Raw genomic sequence first — 14,707 nt, 5'->3', positions numbered from 1 at the left:
CCCACGCGGACACGGGGAGAACATACAAACTCCACACAGAAAGGCCCTCGCCGGCTGCTGGGCTCGAACCCAGAACCTTCTTGCTGTGACAACATGTGGTGAAAGTATCAGAGAGTCTAGATGTTCCAGGCTGAAGGAGAGTGGAGGCTACAAAAGTGTTTAGAGCAGCAAGCCGTGTGGTTTCTGTCAGGGATCTCTGGCAGCTGAAGTGTGTGTGTGTTCATACAGGAACAGGGAGAGAGCAGAGCACAGCCCGGTCCTGTAGGTGTAGCCCGTTTACTTATTCACCTCGGGCAACTTCTCTCCGCGAGCTGCTCCACATGACGTGACGTACCGGAATCCGGGGCTAAAGATAAACAGCACGAGAGCGAGACAGGAATTCGTGCAGACGCGCGCGGGCTGGGCAGCAGCGGATCCATGTGGAGCGACTCGGTTCAGTTTCCTCGGAGGAAGTTCATTCGGACGCTCGCGCTATAATTCGGCCCCTCGACATGTTCACGCGCGGCTCCAGAAAGCGCCGCTCCAACCGGTCGGTAAGTGATTCGACATTTTATATCGCTTACATCACCGCGCTCCGAGCCGCGCGCGCCCACACACCAGGTGGGACTTTGTTCTGTTCTTTTCTTTTTCCTTTTCTTTTCTTTTCAATCTGTCCCAGGTTCATTTGAGCGGTGTGAAGGTCTGCTTTTGTTTGCCACATTACGGTTTACCTGGGGAACCTTTTTTCTTTTTTTTTTCCCCGGGACATCTAAAGTTCCGCACTTGTGCTTTGTGTTCTTTAACTTATTTTACTGGCCTCGGCAGTGCGCGCAACATGTGCTTAGGTTTCACTCTTTAAATCCTAAGTAGCTTGTTAGTATTTTTTTTTTTTTTAAACTTTATGCGACCATTGTATGCCACATGGGGCGGAGCCAATAGGCTCTGACGTCATATTTACCTGAGCCGAATCATGGCTACCTCTTAAATTAAATACAACTATATTAAAGGGGGGCGGCATGGTGGTGTAGTGGTTAGCACTGTCGCCTCACAGCAAGGAGGTCCTGGGTTCGAGCCCCGTGGCCGGCGAGGGCCTTTCTGTGCGGAGTTTGCATGTTCTCCCCGTGTCCGCGTGGGTTTCCTCCGGGTGCTCCGGTTTCCCCCACAGTCCAAAGACATGCAGGTTAGGTTAACTGGTGACTCTAAATTGACCGTAGGTGTGAATGTGAGTGTGAATGGTTGTTTGTGTCTATGTGTCAGCCCTGTGATGACCTGGCGACTTGTCCAGGGTGTACCCCGCCTTTCGCCCGTAGTCAGCTGGGATAGGCTCCAGCTTGCCTGCAACCCTGTAGAAGGATAAAGCGGCTAGAGATAATGAGATGAGAATGAAGAATTATTATAATAGCATTTTTGGGGCGGCACGGTGGTATAGTGGTTAGCACGGTCGCCTCATAGCAAGAAGGTTCTGGGTTCGAACCCAGCGGTTGGCGAGGGCCTTTCTGTGTGGAGTTTGTGTGGGTTTCCTCCGGGCGCTCCAGTTTCCCCCACAGTCCAAAGACATGCGGTTAGGTTAATATGGGACGGCATTGGGCTGAGGTGCCCTTGAGCGAGGCACTGAACTCCCAACTGCTCCCCGGGCGCTGTTAGCATGGCTGCCCACTGCTCTGGATGTGTGTGTGTGCTCATTGCTCGTGTGTGTGTTCACCGTTTCAGATGGGTTAAATGCAGAGAGGAAATTTCACCAAGACAACCCTACCTAGTGGCAGAAATTATTTTTGCTTGTACATTTCATGTTATAGTCTGGCTTGCGGGCGGCATGGTGGTGTAGTGGTTAGCACTGTCGCCTCACAGCAAGAAGGTCCGGGTTCGAGCCCCGTGGCCGGCGAGGGCCTTTCTGTGCGGAGTTTGCATGTTCTCCCCGTGTCCGCGTGGGTTTCCTCCGGGTGCTCCGGTTTCCCCCACAGTCCAAAGACATGCAGGTTAGGTTAACTGGTGACTCTAAATTGACCGTAGGTGTGAATGTGAGTGTGAATGGTTGTCTGTGTCTATGTGTCAGCCCTGTGATGACCTGGCGACTTGTCCAGGGTGTACCCTGCCTTTCGCCCGTAGTCAGCTGGGATAGGCTCCAGCTTGCCTGTGACCCTGTAGAAGGATAAAGCGGCTAGAGATAATGAGATGAGAATGAGATATTAAAGCATACATGTCAACCTATACGGAATGTCTGTATTTTATACAGATTTGATTCAATAAACGTAGTATACGGGCGTATAAATAAAGTTATACGGATTCTTTAAAAAAACTTCAATATTTATTTAGAGCTATAATCAATTCCCACGATGAACGCATAACATTTACAAATGTACTGTACACCACAGACAGCCAGTAAAGAGTCTTATGAAATCGCGCGTTATCTTGTGGTAGCGAGACTTCGTTCCACTTTTGATCATGCGCACACCGCATTGCGAGTATCCCGCTAACCGGGAAGTCATAGACATATAAACATATGCCGCTTTTCCACTACAAATGCGGCTGAGTCGGGCTGAGCCGTGCCGTGCTGAGTCGAGCTGAGTGGGGCTGTTGGAGTTGCATTTCGACTACAACTGCGCTGAACCGTGCTGGCTGGAAGTGGGTGGACACATTGGGTGGAGTTAGCGAAAGTGGGTGGACGTCACGTGATGTCGTTAAGCAGCGCAAACAGTGACATCAGTGAGCTTTTAAGCGGGAGTCTCACGACCCGGATAGTAAACAATAAACATGGAGGACATGGAGTCGTTAGTGTTGCTGGGCTTGGTTCTGTGGCTTGTTGTCACCGACAACGCCAACAGATACTGGCAAGAGCGTATAGATGAGGCGAGGCGCATAAGGCTTCAGAAATTCTCGTAATTCGTAATTCTTCTTCTTCCAGGTTTGCGGTGTTTACAGATCCCAGCGTGCTCGCGGGGCGTGTGTGGGCATGTGAGGACACTCCTCCTCACCAATCAGTGCACAGGGGAGTGTCTGCTCACGCCCCCAACCTCACTCGGCTCGCTTTGGCTCGCTTCAGCTCCACTCCAAAACGGTGCGAGTTTTAGGGGCTAAGCAGGGCTGAAGCGAGCTGAGTCGTGCTGTTTTTTGGTAGTCGAAACGCGAGCCGTGTCGGGCTGAAGTGAGCTGAAGTGAGCTGAAAAAGGGTAGTGGAAAAGGGCCAATAGACGCCGCCTTCTGCGTAGAATCATACGTCATCCTCGCCGCCAGGTTTACCGTCCAAACAAGATCACATGGGATTACCTTTCACAGGTGAGATTGGAAAAATACTTTTCATTGTATTTGGTCATTATAACGTAATTTTACGAACAAATTTTCCTGACTTTGTGGCTAATATGAAGTCTCGCGCATAATAGCCGCTCGGTGAAACCTGTCTCCAAACAACGAAGTATTTCCTTCGTAACTACGCTGATAACACTTTGTGTTTTTGTCAAACACTGGAGCTTTGTATTCATTCTGAAGGTTTATTGTTATTAATATTGAATAAAAAGTAACTGGGATATATCATTGTTAATTATCATTCAAATTTTAGGTAAATTATTTTAATTTGCATCTTATACAGATTTTATAAGGGAAATACGGATTTTGGAGGTTGGTTATACAGGTTTGATTGACCAAAGGTTGACATGTATGTTAAAGGGGCAATAGGCGATTTTTACTACTACTACTATTACCCCTTTTCCACCAAGTCAGTTCCAGGGCTGGTTCGGGGCCGGTGCTGGTTCACAACTCGTTCAACTTGCAAGCCAGCTGAGAACCAGTTTGCTTTTCCATAGCTCGCGGTGCTAAGAGAAGACATGTCATTACATCGCTGTATACGTCAGTTACGTCGCTGTATACGTCAATTACGTCGCTACGTTTGCATAAACCTCGGCGCGAATATCGAAGCAAAAACAACACGGAAGAAGCAGCAGCAGCAACAACAACAACAATAATAATAATGGATGACTTCGCGTTTGTACAGCTGCTGCTTCTCGTCGCTTAAAAATGGCGATCTTTCACGGTCTTGTTATTGTTGTTGGTCTTAACAACTCGGCCCCCCCCCCCCCCCCCCCCCCCCCGCTGACGTAAGCGGTTCTTTCCTCTGGCCCAGCAGAGAGTTGGTGCTAGCCTGGAACCGGTTTTTCTGGCCCCAGAGCCAGTTCCTTGTGAGTGGAAACAGAAAACCCGGTTCCAAACTAAGCACTGGCCCTGAACCAGCCCTGGAACTGCTTTGGTGGAAAAGGGGCATATTACACTACCGTTCAAAAGTTTGGGGTCACCCAGACAATTTTGTGTTTTCCATGAAAAGTCACATTTTTATTTACCACCATAAGTTGTAAAATGAATAGAAAATATAGTCAAGACATTTTTCTGGCCATTTTGAGCATTTAATCGACCCCACAAATGTGATGCTCCAGAAACTCAATCTGCTCAAAGGAAGGTCAGTTTTATAGCTTCTCTAAAGAGCTCAACTGTTTTCAGCTGTGCTAACATGATTGTACAAGGGTTTTCTAATCATCCATTAGCCTTCTGATGCAATGAGCAAACACATTGTACCATTAGAACACTGGAGTGAGAGTTGCTGGAAATGGGCCTCTATACACCTATGGAGATATTGCACCAAAAACCAGACATTTGCAGCTAGAATAGTCATTTACCACATTAGCAATGTATAGAGTGGATTTCTGATTAGTTTAAAGTGACCTTCATTGAAAAGAACAGTGCTTTTCTTTCAAAAATAAGGACATTTCAAAGTGACCCCAAACTTTTGAACGGTAGTGTATTATTATTACTACTACTACTACTATTATTATTATTATTATTATTATGATTATTTGTGTGGTGTAGTGGTTAGCACTGTCGCCTCACAGCAAGAAGGTCTGGGTTCGAGCCCAGCAGCCAACGAGGGCCTTTCTGTGTTGAGTTTGCATGTTCTCCCCGTCTCCGCGCAGGTTTCCTCTGGGTGCTCCGGTTTTCCCCACAGCCCAAAGACATGCAGGTTAGGCTAATTGGTGGCTCTAAATTGACTGTAGGTGTGAATGGTTGTTTGTCTCTATCAGTACGTTTACATGCACATCCAAATCGAGCTGCTGTCGGTAATCGAGCAAAGGGTCCCAGCAGGGGTGCCAGAGAAATCCAATCCTACATGCACACAAGGAAATCGAGCTATTGTGTGAGGTGCATTGTGCACCCGAGCCACAGGTGGTGCTACACGCCCCATCGTGTTGGTACACTTCCGGTTGTCGTCATGAAGAAGAGCTATTCAAGAGTGTAAACAAAGTTATCAGTTCCGTGTTCTCCATTGCGCGTTTTTCTCCCGTCCATGAATTTTAATATATTCAACTCCTTAAGCTGAATGAGCATGAACTCTGTCTCCTCATTGCTCCAGAAGTGCACGTTTCTGCTCGCCATTTTCTCTTCTTCATTTGTTCCTCCTGACCACTTCTGCTGCTCGCTACTACTGTTGTCATGCCGACCGAGGCTGTCGTGTTTCCCGCTTGTGGTCTCGTCACTCGTCACTTCTGGAAGGGGCAGTGCTGAAGTAAGTAGCTCGACTACGTAGCTCGATGGGGTTTACATGCACTAAGTAGCTCGGCAAAAATCGCATAATCTAGGTCGCGTAGCTCGATTACGAGAAATCAAGTTCGGTTCAGTTTCAGCCGAGCTAAGGTGTTTCCATGGCATTTAGAACTTCAATTTCAGTCGAGCAACAGCAGAAATTCGATTTTCTCTATGTGCATGTAAACGCACTGTATGTGTCAGCCCTGCGATGACCTGACGACTTGTCCAGGGTGTACCCTGCCTCTCGGCTATAGTTAGCTGGGATAGGCTCCAGCTTGTCTGCGACCCTGTAGGACAGGATAAGTGGCTACAGATAATGGATGGATATATTAAAGGGACAATAGGTAATTTTTTACTACTATTATTATTATTTGTGTGGGGGTGGCACGGTGGTGTATTGGTTAGCACTGTCGCCTCACAGCAAGAAGGTCCTGGGTTCATGGCCGGCGAGGACCTTTCTGTTCAGAGTTTGCATGTTCTCCCCGTGTCCGCGTGGGTTTCCTCCGGGTGCTCCGGTTTCCCCCACAGTCCAAAGACATGCAGGCTAGGTTAACTGGTGGCTCTAAATTGACCGTAGGTGTGAATGGTTGTTTGTGTCTATGGTGGTGTTTACATAAGACCGTATCCGTCTCGTTTTCGTCGCGGATGCACTGTCCGTGCACATTAAAACGCCGGGAAACGACTCCACAGGTGGAACAACTTGAATCCGCCAGGGCCCACGTTTTCAACCCAGTTCGTATCTGATCCGGTGCTGTGTAAACATTGAGGAACGAGGAAACGCAGTGCTGAGCTCTAGCTGACGTCGTCATTGGACAACGTCACTGTGACATCCACCCTCCTGATTCGCTGGCGTTGGGATCACACACACAGCCGCTCAGTCCCGAATCACTGCTCGTGCGCTTCACTCGCGCGCTCTGTGAGCTGCGCAGGGCCGGAGTGCGCACCCTCCAGAGGGCACTCGCTGTTCAGGGCGGAGTGATTTGGAGCGCAGGAGGAAGCGCTGAGGTTTATTTACACATTTCAACTTATTTACCTCCTTCAGGAGATTAAGCTCAGTGAGAACATGAACATCACAGCCAGGTGTGTTTATCTGCTGGAGAAGGTGTTCGCTTGCCATCCTTCCACTTGCAAGTGGTGAGTGACTTGCGCATGCCCGATATGCACTGGGATCATGTGACGTGACGTCTAATTAGTCATGTGATTAGCGTATCCGTGTATTGGCGTTGCTGTGTGCACGCGAATCGTGTATTGGCGTTGCTGTGTGCACGCGAATCGTTTTAAAAACGTTAATCTGATGATCCGCTGATACGGTCTAATGTAAACACCACCTATGTGTCAGCCCTGTGATGACCTGGCGACTTGTCCAGGGTGTACCCCGCCTCTCGCCCATAGTCAGCTGGGATAGGCTCCAGCTTGCCTGTACAGGATAGATGGTGTGAAATTGTTTGCAGGTATCAGCCACATTCATATTGCATTAGAGAGTATTGACTATACCCTCCTACCACAACATTAGTTTCTCAACTTGTCACATACTGTATACCGGCCTTCAGGTTTCACTTTTTTTGTCATTATTTAATTTTTTTTTGTGGGGAGACATGGGACAAAAATAAAATACCTAGGCCTAAATGTTTTAATTTTTATTCGTCATAAAAACTCATTACATATGAACTGTATGACACACAGTGCTGGTATAGCAATAGAAAAAAAGTCAGTTTACCCAAAACCTGACGAGACAAAACAGTTCCATTCTCAAGAAGGAATGAAATAAGTTTAATCCTCATGCAGGGACACACCCACATTTTTAACAATATTTTAAACAAGTTTATATTTGTAAATCACAAGAAAAAAACCTGTAACATGATGGACTGTCCCAACTCTCCCCATCTGGCCATTTTGGGAAAAAAAATCTTAAATGTTTTTCCCCCAGAATTTAAGTTTTAATAAATAATACTATACGAGGGTAAGTCAAAAAGTTCTAAGACAGATGTTATAATTTCAAAAAAGGAATACAAAGAAGGAATTCTCCAATGGAAACATCGCTTGCAGAAGTGTTTAGACTTTAATGGAGGATATGTCGAGAAATAGCTTTGTTATTTTCATAAATAAAGATTTTTTTTCATTTGTCTTAGAACTTTTTGACTTACCCTCGTATATTACATGGACACGAGTGTTTTAATGAGAAATATGCTACTTGTATTTTTCATACGAGTTACGTCTGGGACATAGAGAACCAAAACCGTGACATAAATCTCTATATGTCGGTCGTGAGGAAATCGCTGAATTGTTTTGATAAATTTGGATACTTTTTGTTTGTGAATGTGCCTATAGATATTAAAAAGAACGTCACATGTTGGCTTGAAGATATGAAGTTTAACTTCTTCACGTGTTGAAAAACTCACATTTTTCAAACAAAATACATCGTGGATCTGAGTGAAATGTTTTCCGATATTTCACTCCGATGACGTCACTCCCAGTGTTGACTTGACGCGCGCTGTCAAAATGGCAAACTGGTTCAAAATTAAAATACTTTTGATTAACTTGTGTAATTTTTTGTGGATATGTCTATAATATAAAGAACATTACACAGTGGAGTAAAGATATGAAGTTTATCTCTCGTGTTGAAAAATATCACTTGTTTGCTTCACTCACTCGTGAATATGTTCACTACCTGAAAGTAAACTTCATATCTTTGCACCACCGTGTAATGTTCTCTATATATGGTAACTCCAGGCTACATACTTTAATTCCTAAAGCCTAGGTCACAACTGGACGTACGATTTTTTGGCAGTGCGATTTTTGGCGTTTCCCAAATCACTGGGTTTTTTTTTTGTTCGTGGAGAAAGACACGCGTTGGCCATAAGTTTGTCTTGCAACCTGAAAAAAACGTAAGTGCCCGTAGAGTTTGTTTGACATGACAAAGAACCTCTGCGGCCAGTCTACGGCTCGAAAATCAGCACGTCACACGCGCGCCCTCCGTGCGTTTCACGCGCGCCCTCTGTGCGTTTCTTGCGTTTTTTGCACGTAGACCGGCCGTAGGAGCACATACGGCTGGTTGTGACCGAAGCTTAACAAATCCTGCGTTCACCGTACATTACACCCTAGAATGGAGGTAGAGGTGAAGTAGAAAATACAAGTTTTGTTTGACAAAAATATTGAATTGCATAAACCTTTCTGCAGTGTCCAGATTTGTGACTCCAAAGGAAGTAGATTACGCTGGGGGCAACATCTAAAATCTGATTGGTTGAAACTAATTTATGGGAACGCAAACTGTCCTAATTCTCCCCATTCCAAATCTCCCTGCTCTCTACTATATAGGCTAAAACACACTTAAAAAAAATAAGAATATAAGTTAAGCCATGGCCTCAGCAGAAGTGTATAAAGTGTAAAGTGCATATCCTGGACCAATTTTGTTTTTTTGTTTTTTATATGAAAGTATGTCCCTTTACACACTCATCCAGAAGGGTAATTTTGCACAAGGCCATCTGTCTACAGCAGAAAAAAATAAAATAACAAAACGCATCTGGAAAAATCCCAAGGGAGTCTGGAGCCACATTCGTGACGTTACCTGCGGAAGCGCCAGCAGGCTGCGAGAGCTTTGCACGGTTTCAGTGCACAGCCTGTGTACACCAAGCGCTCCCATTTCTCTCTCATTGTCCGGTCTTTTGGAAAACGATGAGTACTAATCCCATCAAGATTGGTGTTGCTACACCCTCCTACGATACATCTGTTAACCATTTTAATAATTACGTGATAACGTTGAAGAAATTTGCAGAAAACCACCAGGTCGTTTTCTCATAAACAAGCCAGCGCTGACGTAGGATTCAGACGGAGGTGTCCCGCATGCGACGTCACGAAAATCAGTGTTTCCCGGGAAATCCAAATGCCAAGTTTTTTCAGAGGCGGACCAGTTCGCCTCAAATGGCTTGATTTCAACTGAATTTTTCTGGTATTGCGCAAGGTAAAAAAAAATTGCACAAAATGCAAAATGTGACAGATATTTGACCAAAGTTTAATATAAAATAGGAGAATTACATTGATCTTGCTCCTGAATTTACCCGTGATATGCACTTTAAGGCCAAGTTTACATTAGACCGTATCTGTCTCGTTTTCTTCGCGGATGCACTGTCTGTTTACATTAAAACGCCTGGAAACGCCGGGAAACGGGAATCCGCCAGGGTCCACGTATTCAATCCAGATCATGTCTGGTCCGGTGCTGTGTAAACATTGAGAATACGCGGATACGCTGTGCTGAGCTCTAGCTGGCGTCGTCACTGGACAACGTCACTGTGACATCCACCTTCCTGATTCACTGGCGTTGGTCATGTGACGCAACTGCTGAAAAACGGCGCGGACTTCCGCCTTGTATCCCCTTTCATTAAAGAGTATAAAAGTATGAAAATACTGCAAATACTGATGCAAATACTGCCCATTGTGTAGTTATGATGGTCTTTAGGCTTGCCATCCTTCCACTTGCAAGTGGTAAGTGACTTGCGCACAGCGGCTCAGTCCCGAATCACTGCTCGTGCGCTTCACTCGCGCGCTCTGTGAGCTACGCAGGGCCGGAGTGCGCACCCTCCAGAGGGTACTCGCTGTTCAGGGCGGAGTGATTTGGAGCGCAGCCGCTGAGGAGGCAGCGATGAGTCGCACTGACACATTTCTCAACTTAAGTGCCGAATTAGTCATGTGATTAGCGTATCCGTGTATTGGCGTTGCTGTGTGCACGCGAATCGTGTATTGGCGTTGCTGTGTGCACGCTAATCGTTTTTAAAAACGTTAATCTGATGATCCGCTGATACGGTCTAACGTAAACCCCACCTTTGTGGCTGAAAAAATCCATTTGGAAAAGCGCATTTCAGGTTGGTATGCTAGTTTGTGTTTGGATGGACCTCCTGCAGTCCGTCGTTTTCTGGACAATCTACTCAACGGGCCACTTGGTGTAGATCATGGTGTAGGAGCTTTGTAAACACAGGTGGGGATTTGTTTCTTGGGGCAGGGAAATCATCCAGATGAAAATCATTCATACTTATATATGTATGTGGATGTCGAACCCAGACCTAATCTTGGGGAAAAAAAGGTAGTAATTTCACCTAATACACCTTTAAGCAGTACAGTGGAGTGGGGAAAAAAAAAGTTTTCCATTATGAAAAAAAGACAAATGTACCTCTGCAAGGAAATCCAAACAATTCAGAGCTTAAAGCAAAAATATTTTCTTTGTCTGCTTCATTTTGTGCTGGGGTATGCAAACTTTTGAACTCAACCACACCAGAATCAACACTAATCAAACCTCTTAGAACATGCTCAGAAGGTGTATTGTGAAAATACCCTTAAAATCACATCTTTTGTCCTGAGATGGATCGAGGATCTGTTCTAATCCACTCTTCCTGAGATCCAACACAACCCTGACTGGGATAAAGTAGGTACTGAACATGAATTAAGAATAAAAGAATCTGAACTTTGGGTCCACTGTTGTACCCTTTGAGGGGATGTTTACACTGTTAGTAATCTGGGGATCAAACATATACCTGCACAGAAAGTTTTTCTTTTTTGCTGACGGTATATGGTAAGCTAGAGTGGTGTACTTTGTTGAGCTGATAGCCCGGCTATAAGCCATGTATGAGGAGATTGAGTAGAATAATTGTTTTATTCTATCCCCATTCACTGGATTTTGAGAAACGGAGCATTTTTATTTTTTGCAAATTTGATAAATAAAAACTTTTATATAAAATGTCCGACAAACTCATTTCCGCTTAGGCGGACTTCTTAAAAACCTATCGATGGCTGCATGAATCGATAGTGTTGTTTTTTGTAGAAAGTGCCGTCTTGCTGTTGTGCCGAGGTATAGATTAGCTTTAGACATTTATTTAATTCTTCCTTGGACATTTCAGTTATGTAAATTTCAAACTTCTTTTGAACCAGTCTAAAAAAATCAACAAATTTTAACGTTTAAAGATGAATGTGAACAAACCGGTGAAATGACAGGAGCAATTTGTGAAAAATGCTATAATAATAATTCTTGAAAAAAAAAAAGATATGTTCTTGCCATCAAATACTTTCATTCCATATTTTGTTGCTTTTTTTGTTTTTTGGGTGGGTTGTTTTCGAGTAGAGTTTTTATTTCATCCCCGGTTGGTTCAGCAAAACGCTCCGCCATTTTGTTTTTCTCTACTCACGGTGTATGAGCTGATAGCCTAGTAGTAGAGTAGCCAATCAGAGCACGCGATTGCTCATATCCAGTGAATGTAGATAGAATAACGTCTATTAAACACTTAATAGCTCTTTGAGTAAACTAGGTGAATACATTTTAGTTTTGGAAGGCAAACAGTGTTGTACGTGAAGGACACATATATTGCAATATAGTTTCTAAAACTAGTGTTTTGTGTTTCTGATGCTATAAGAAGTGTTGTCGTTCTGTATTTTCCTGCTTCATCTACCTTCAAGTCAGGGTTCTCAAATGTTTTGCAGCCAGGGACACCTTTAACTGTAAAACAAATTCCACTGACACACTTGGTTATTGTTATCCCCCGCTGGCCGAAAGGCCCGAAGGGGGATTATGTCATGGCGATGTCCGTCTGTCCGTCCGTCCTGGGAAGGGTACTCACCTTCTGAAATCAACTCCTCTCACAATTTTTGGGGGAATTTCACAAAATTTGGCAGGATTCTTTGTTATATATCAGTAATATGCATATTGTAATTTCGTTAAATTCGGTCACATTTTACCAGAGTTACAGCCTTTGATTAACACAATTATAATTTGGCAGTTTCACGAGAGTGCGTTTTCCTTCTGACATCAACTCCTCTCACAATCTTTGGAGGAATTTCACCAAACTTGGCAAAAGGCCTTGTTATATGATGGTAATACGTATATTGCGATTTAATTTAGTTTGTGAAAATTTTACCAGAGTTTTGACCCTTGATTAAATAACTTGTAATTTGACAATTTCATGAGGGTGTACGTTCTTCTGAAATCAGCTCCTCTCAGTTTGTGGAGGAATTTCACCAAACTTGGCAAAAGGCTTTGTTATATGACAGTTATACGCATATTGAAATTTCGTTTAATTTGGGCAGATTTTACCAGAGTTATGCCCTTGATTATTAACAAACTTGTACTTTGGCAATTTCATCAAGGTGTGCTTGCTTTCTGAAATCAACTTCCCTCACAATTTTTATCCCCCGCTGGCCGAAAGGCCTGAAGGGGAATTATGTCGTGGCGATGTCCGTCTGTCCGTCCCGGGAAGGGTACTCGCCTTCTGAAATCAACTCATCTCACAATTTTTGGAGGAATTTCACGAAACTTGGCAGGATTCTTTGTTATATGTCGGTAATACGCATATTGCAATTTTGTTCAATTCAGTCGCATTTTACCAGAGTTATGGCATCACTGCCAGCAGGGGATATTGTGCTCTTGGAGCGCTCTTGTCTGAACATGATTTAAATTTGTCAAACAATATTTTTTCCATTCCTGAACTTCCCAGAGATGGAACACATTTTTTTGCTTGGACCCCTAATCATTTAAAGGAGAACTGAAGGCAATTTTTTTATTATCAAAATTCTATTTATCTCATTTTATTAAATATAGGAATGCATTTTTGATAGCTATTTGGTCACTGCTATAGCAAGTTATGAGTGTTTGAAATACGCTATGTGATATATCAGTCCACATGTCAAAGCAACGGCCGTAAACGAGATTCGCTGAGACCTGTGCAAGACATCGTAGGACGGAAGTAAAACGTACAGCGGAAATCAAAGTGACCGACATCTGCCAACATTCTCTTTGTTCGAAATCACTCACTTGTTCACTACTCCCTACTCCCTATTTAGGGACTCACTGTATAGAGGACTATATAGTGAGCTCATTGGTAAAATGAAAAAACGCTTTCGGACACTAGTCCATCGTGCTGGTATTTACATCATTACTGTCGCACAGTTAAAACGTGCCAGATCAGGCGGCTGGTGGGTTTTCAAAATAATAAATACATTTGTGAGAAATACATATTATACTGAGAGTATTTCCCACATTAATCAATACAAAGTACCTGCATCTTTCAGTTTAAAAAAAAATCAAGGCTAAATACTTTCTTCTTTGCCGCTGCCTTTTATTAAATTAAATTTGAGACTTTTAATTTGATTTCTTTCAGCACGACCGCAATGCATGATGGGATATATTGCTTTGATTCGTGACCATCGGTTGTACACTACTTTTCGTGATGCATTGTGGGATACTTTGAGTGCACTATATAAGGTGTAAATAATCCTCACTAAGGTTTCGGACAGCACTACAAAATGGCATCCTCACTATATAGTGCTCTATATAGTGAGTAGGGAGCGATTTCGGATACAGGGGTTGTCAAAAGACGCGCGCGCCCTCTTTCGAATGCTGATGTAATCAAGCCGGAAGTTTTGATAGCAATCAGGAAAGTTTGAAAAAAGTAGGCAGTAATCGTCATTTAAACTCGTTTTTGTGCAATATTTCGTTTGGAAAACAGTTTTCAAAATGGCGGCACTGACACCTGGCTGACACTTCACGTTTCAAAGTCTCGCACAAGTCTCGTGAAGATCGTGCGGATAAGCGACGCCTGCCGTGGACCAAACGAACTAAATTCAACATGGCTAAAAACCGAATAGGCCGATAAGGATAATATTTAATAGGCCATTTGCAGGAATTGGTCATGTGTCCATTTTCCCCCATAGCAACAAGCCCCTGGTGGGCAAGCTAACTTGACATTCCTTGACAACCATAAGAGTTTGACTGGCGATGCGAAGCAACCCATTTCTATAATAGCCGTTTTTACCTTTTCTACTGTCTTTTTTTGACCCGAATTTTCGTGTGCGCTTGTAAAAAGTTTGTGGTTTTAACTTCTGTCGTAAGTTAAAGCGAATCCTTGGCTGTAAAAGAGAGTTTTTTGGACTCAAGTTGGTCACCGCCGAAAGAAATTCACGTGCGAAATGGCGGATTTCTCAGGTATGTTTATAACTTATAATTTCTCCTTTTCTACCTTTATCATTCGCTTACTATAGTTTGCACCCTGTCCAGGTTTTTTGACCATGAGATCCTGCACTTTCAGCGGTGACCAACTTGAGTCCAAAAAACTCTCTTTTACAGCCAATGATTCGCTTTAACGTATGACAGAAGTTAAAACCACAAACCTTTTCCAGGTGCACACGA

The 14,707-nt window shown here is 43.9% G+C and overlaps 1 protein-coding gene across 1 annotated transcript in view; it reads left to right on the top strand.

The window, feature by feature from the left end:
* Window positions 1-202: 202 nt before the first annotated feature.
* The window catches only part of prickle3 (prickle homolog 3), a 100,496-nt gene continuing 85,991 nt past the window's right edge, over window positions 203-14,707 (top strand). The window contains exon 1 of the mRNA XM_060931425.1: window positions 203-533. Coding sequence (XP_060787408.1) covers window positions 492-533 — 42 coding nt within the window. The 5' untranslated portion in view covers window positions 203-491. The remainder of the gene's footprint in view (window positions 534-14,707) is intronic.

The sequence above is a fragment of the Neoarius graeffei genome, chromosome 10 (assembly GCF_027579695.1).
Source record: "Neoarius graeffei isolate fNeoGra1 chromosome 10, fNeoGra1.pri, whole genome shotgun sequence".
In the NCBI taxonomy this organism is placed as follows: domain Eukaryota; kingdom Metazoa; phylum Chordata; class Actinopteri; order Siluriformes; family Ariidae; genus Neoarius; species Neoarius graeffei.
Note: the sequence above shows the minus strand (reverse complement) of the source record. Positions and strands in the feature narration are given on the sequence as shown.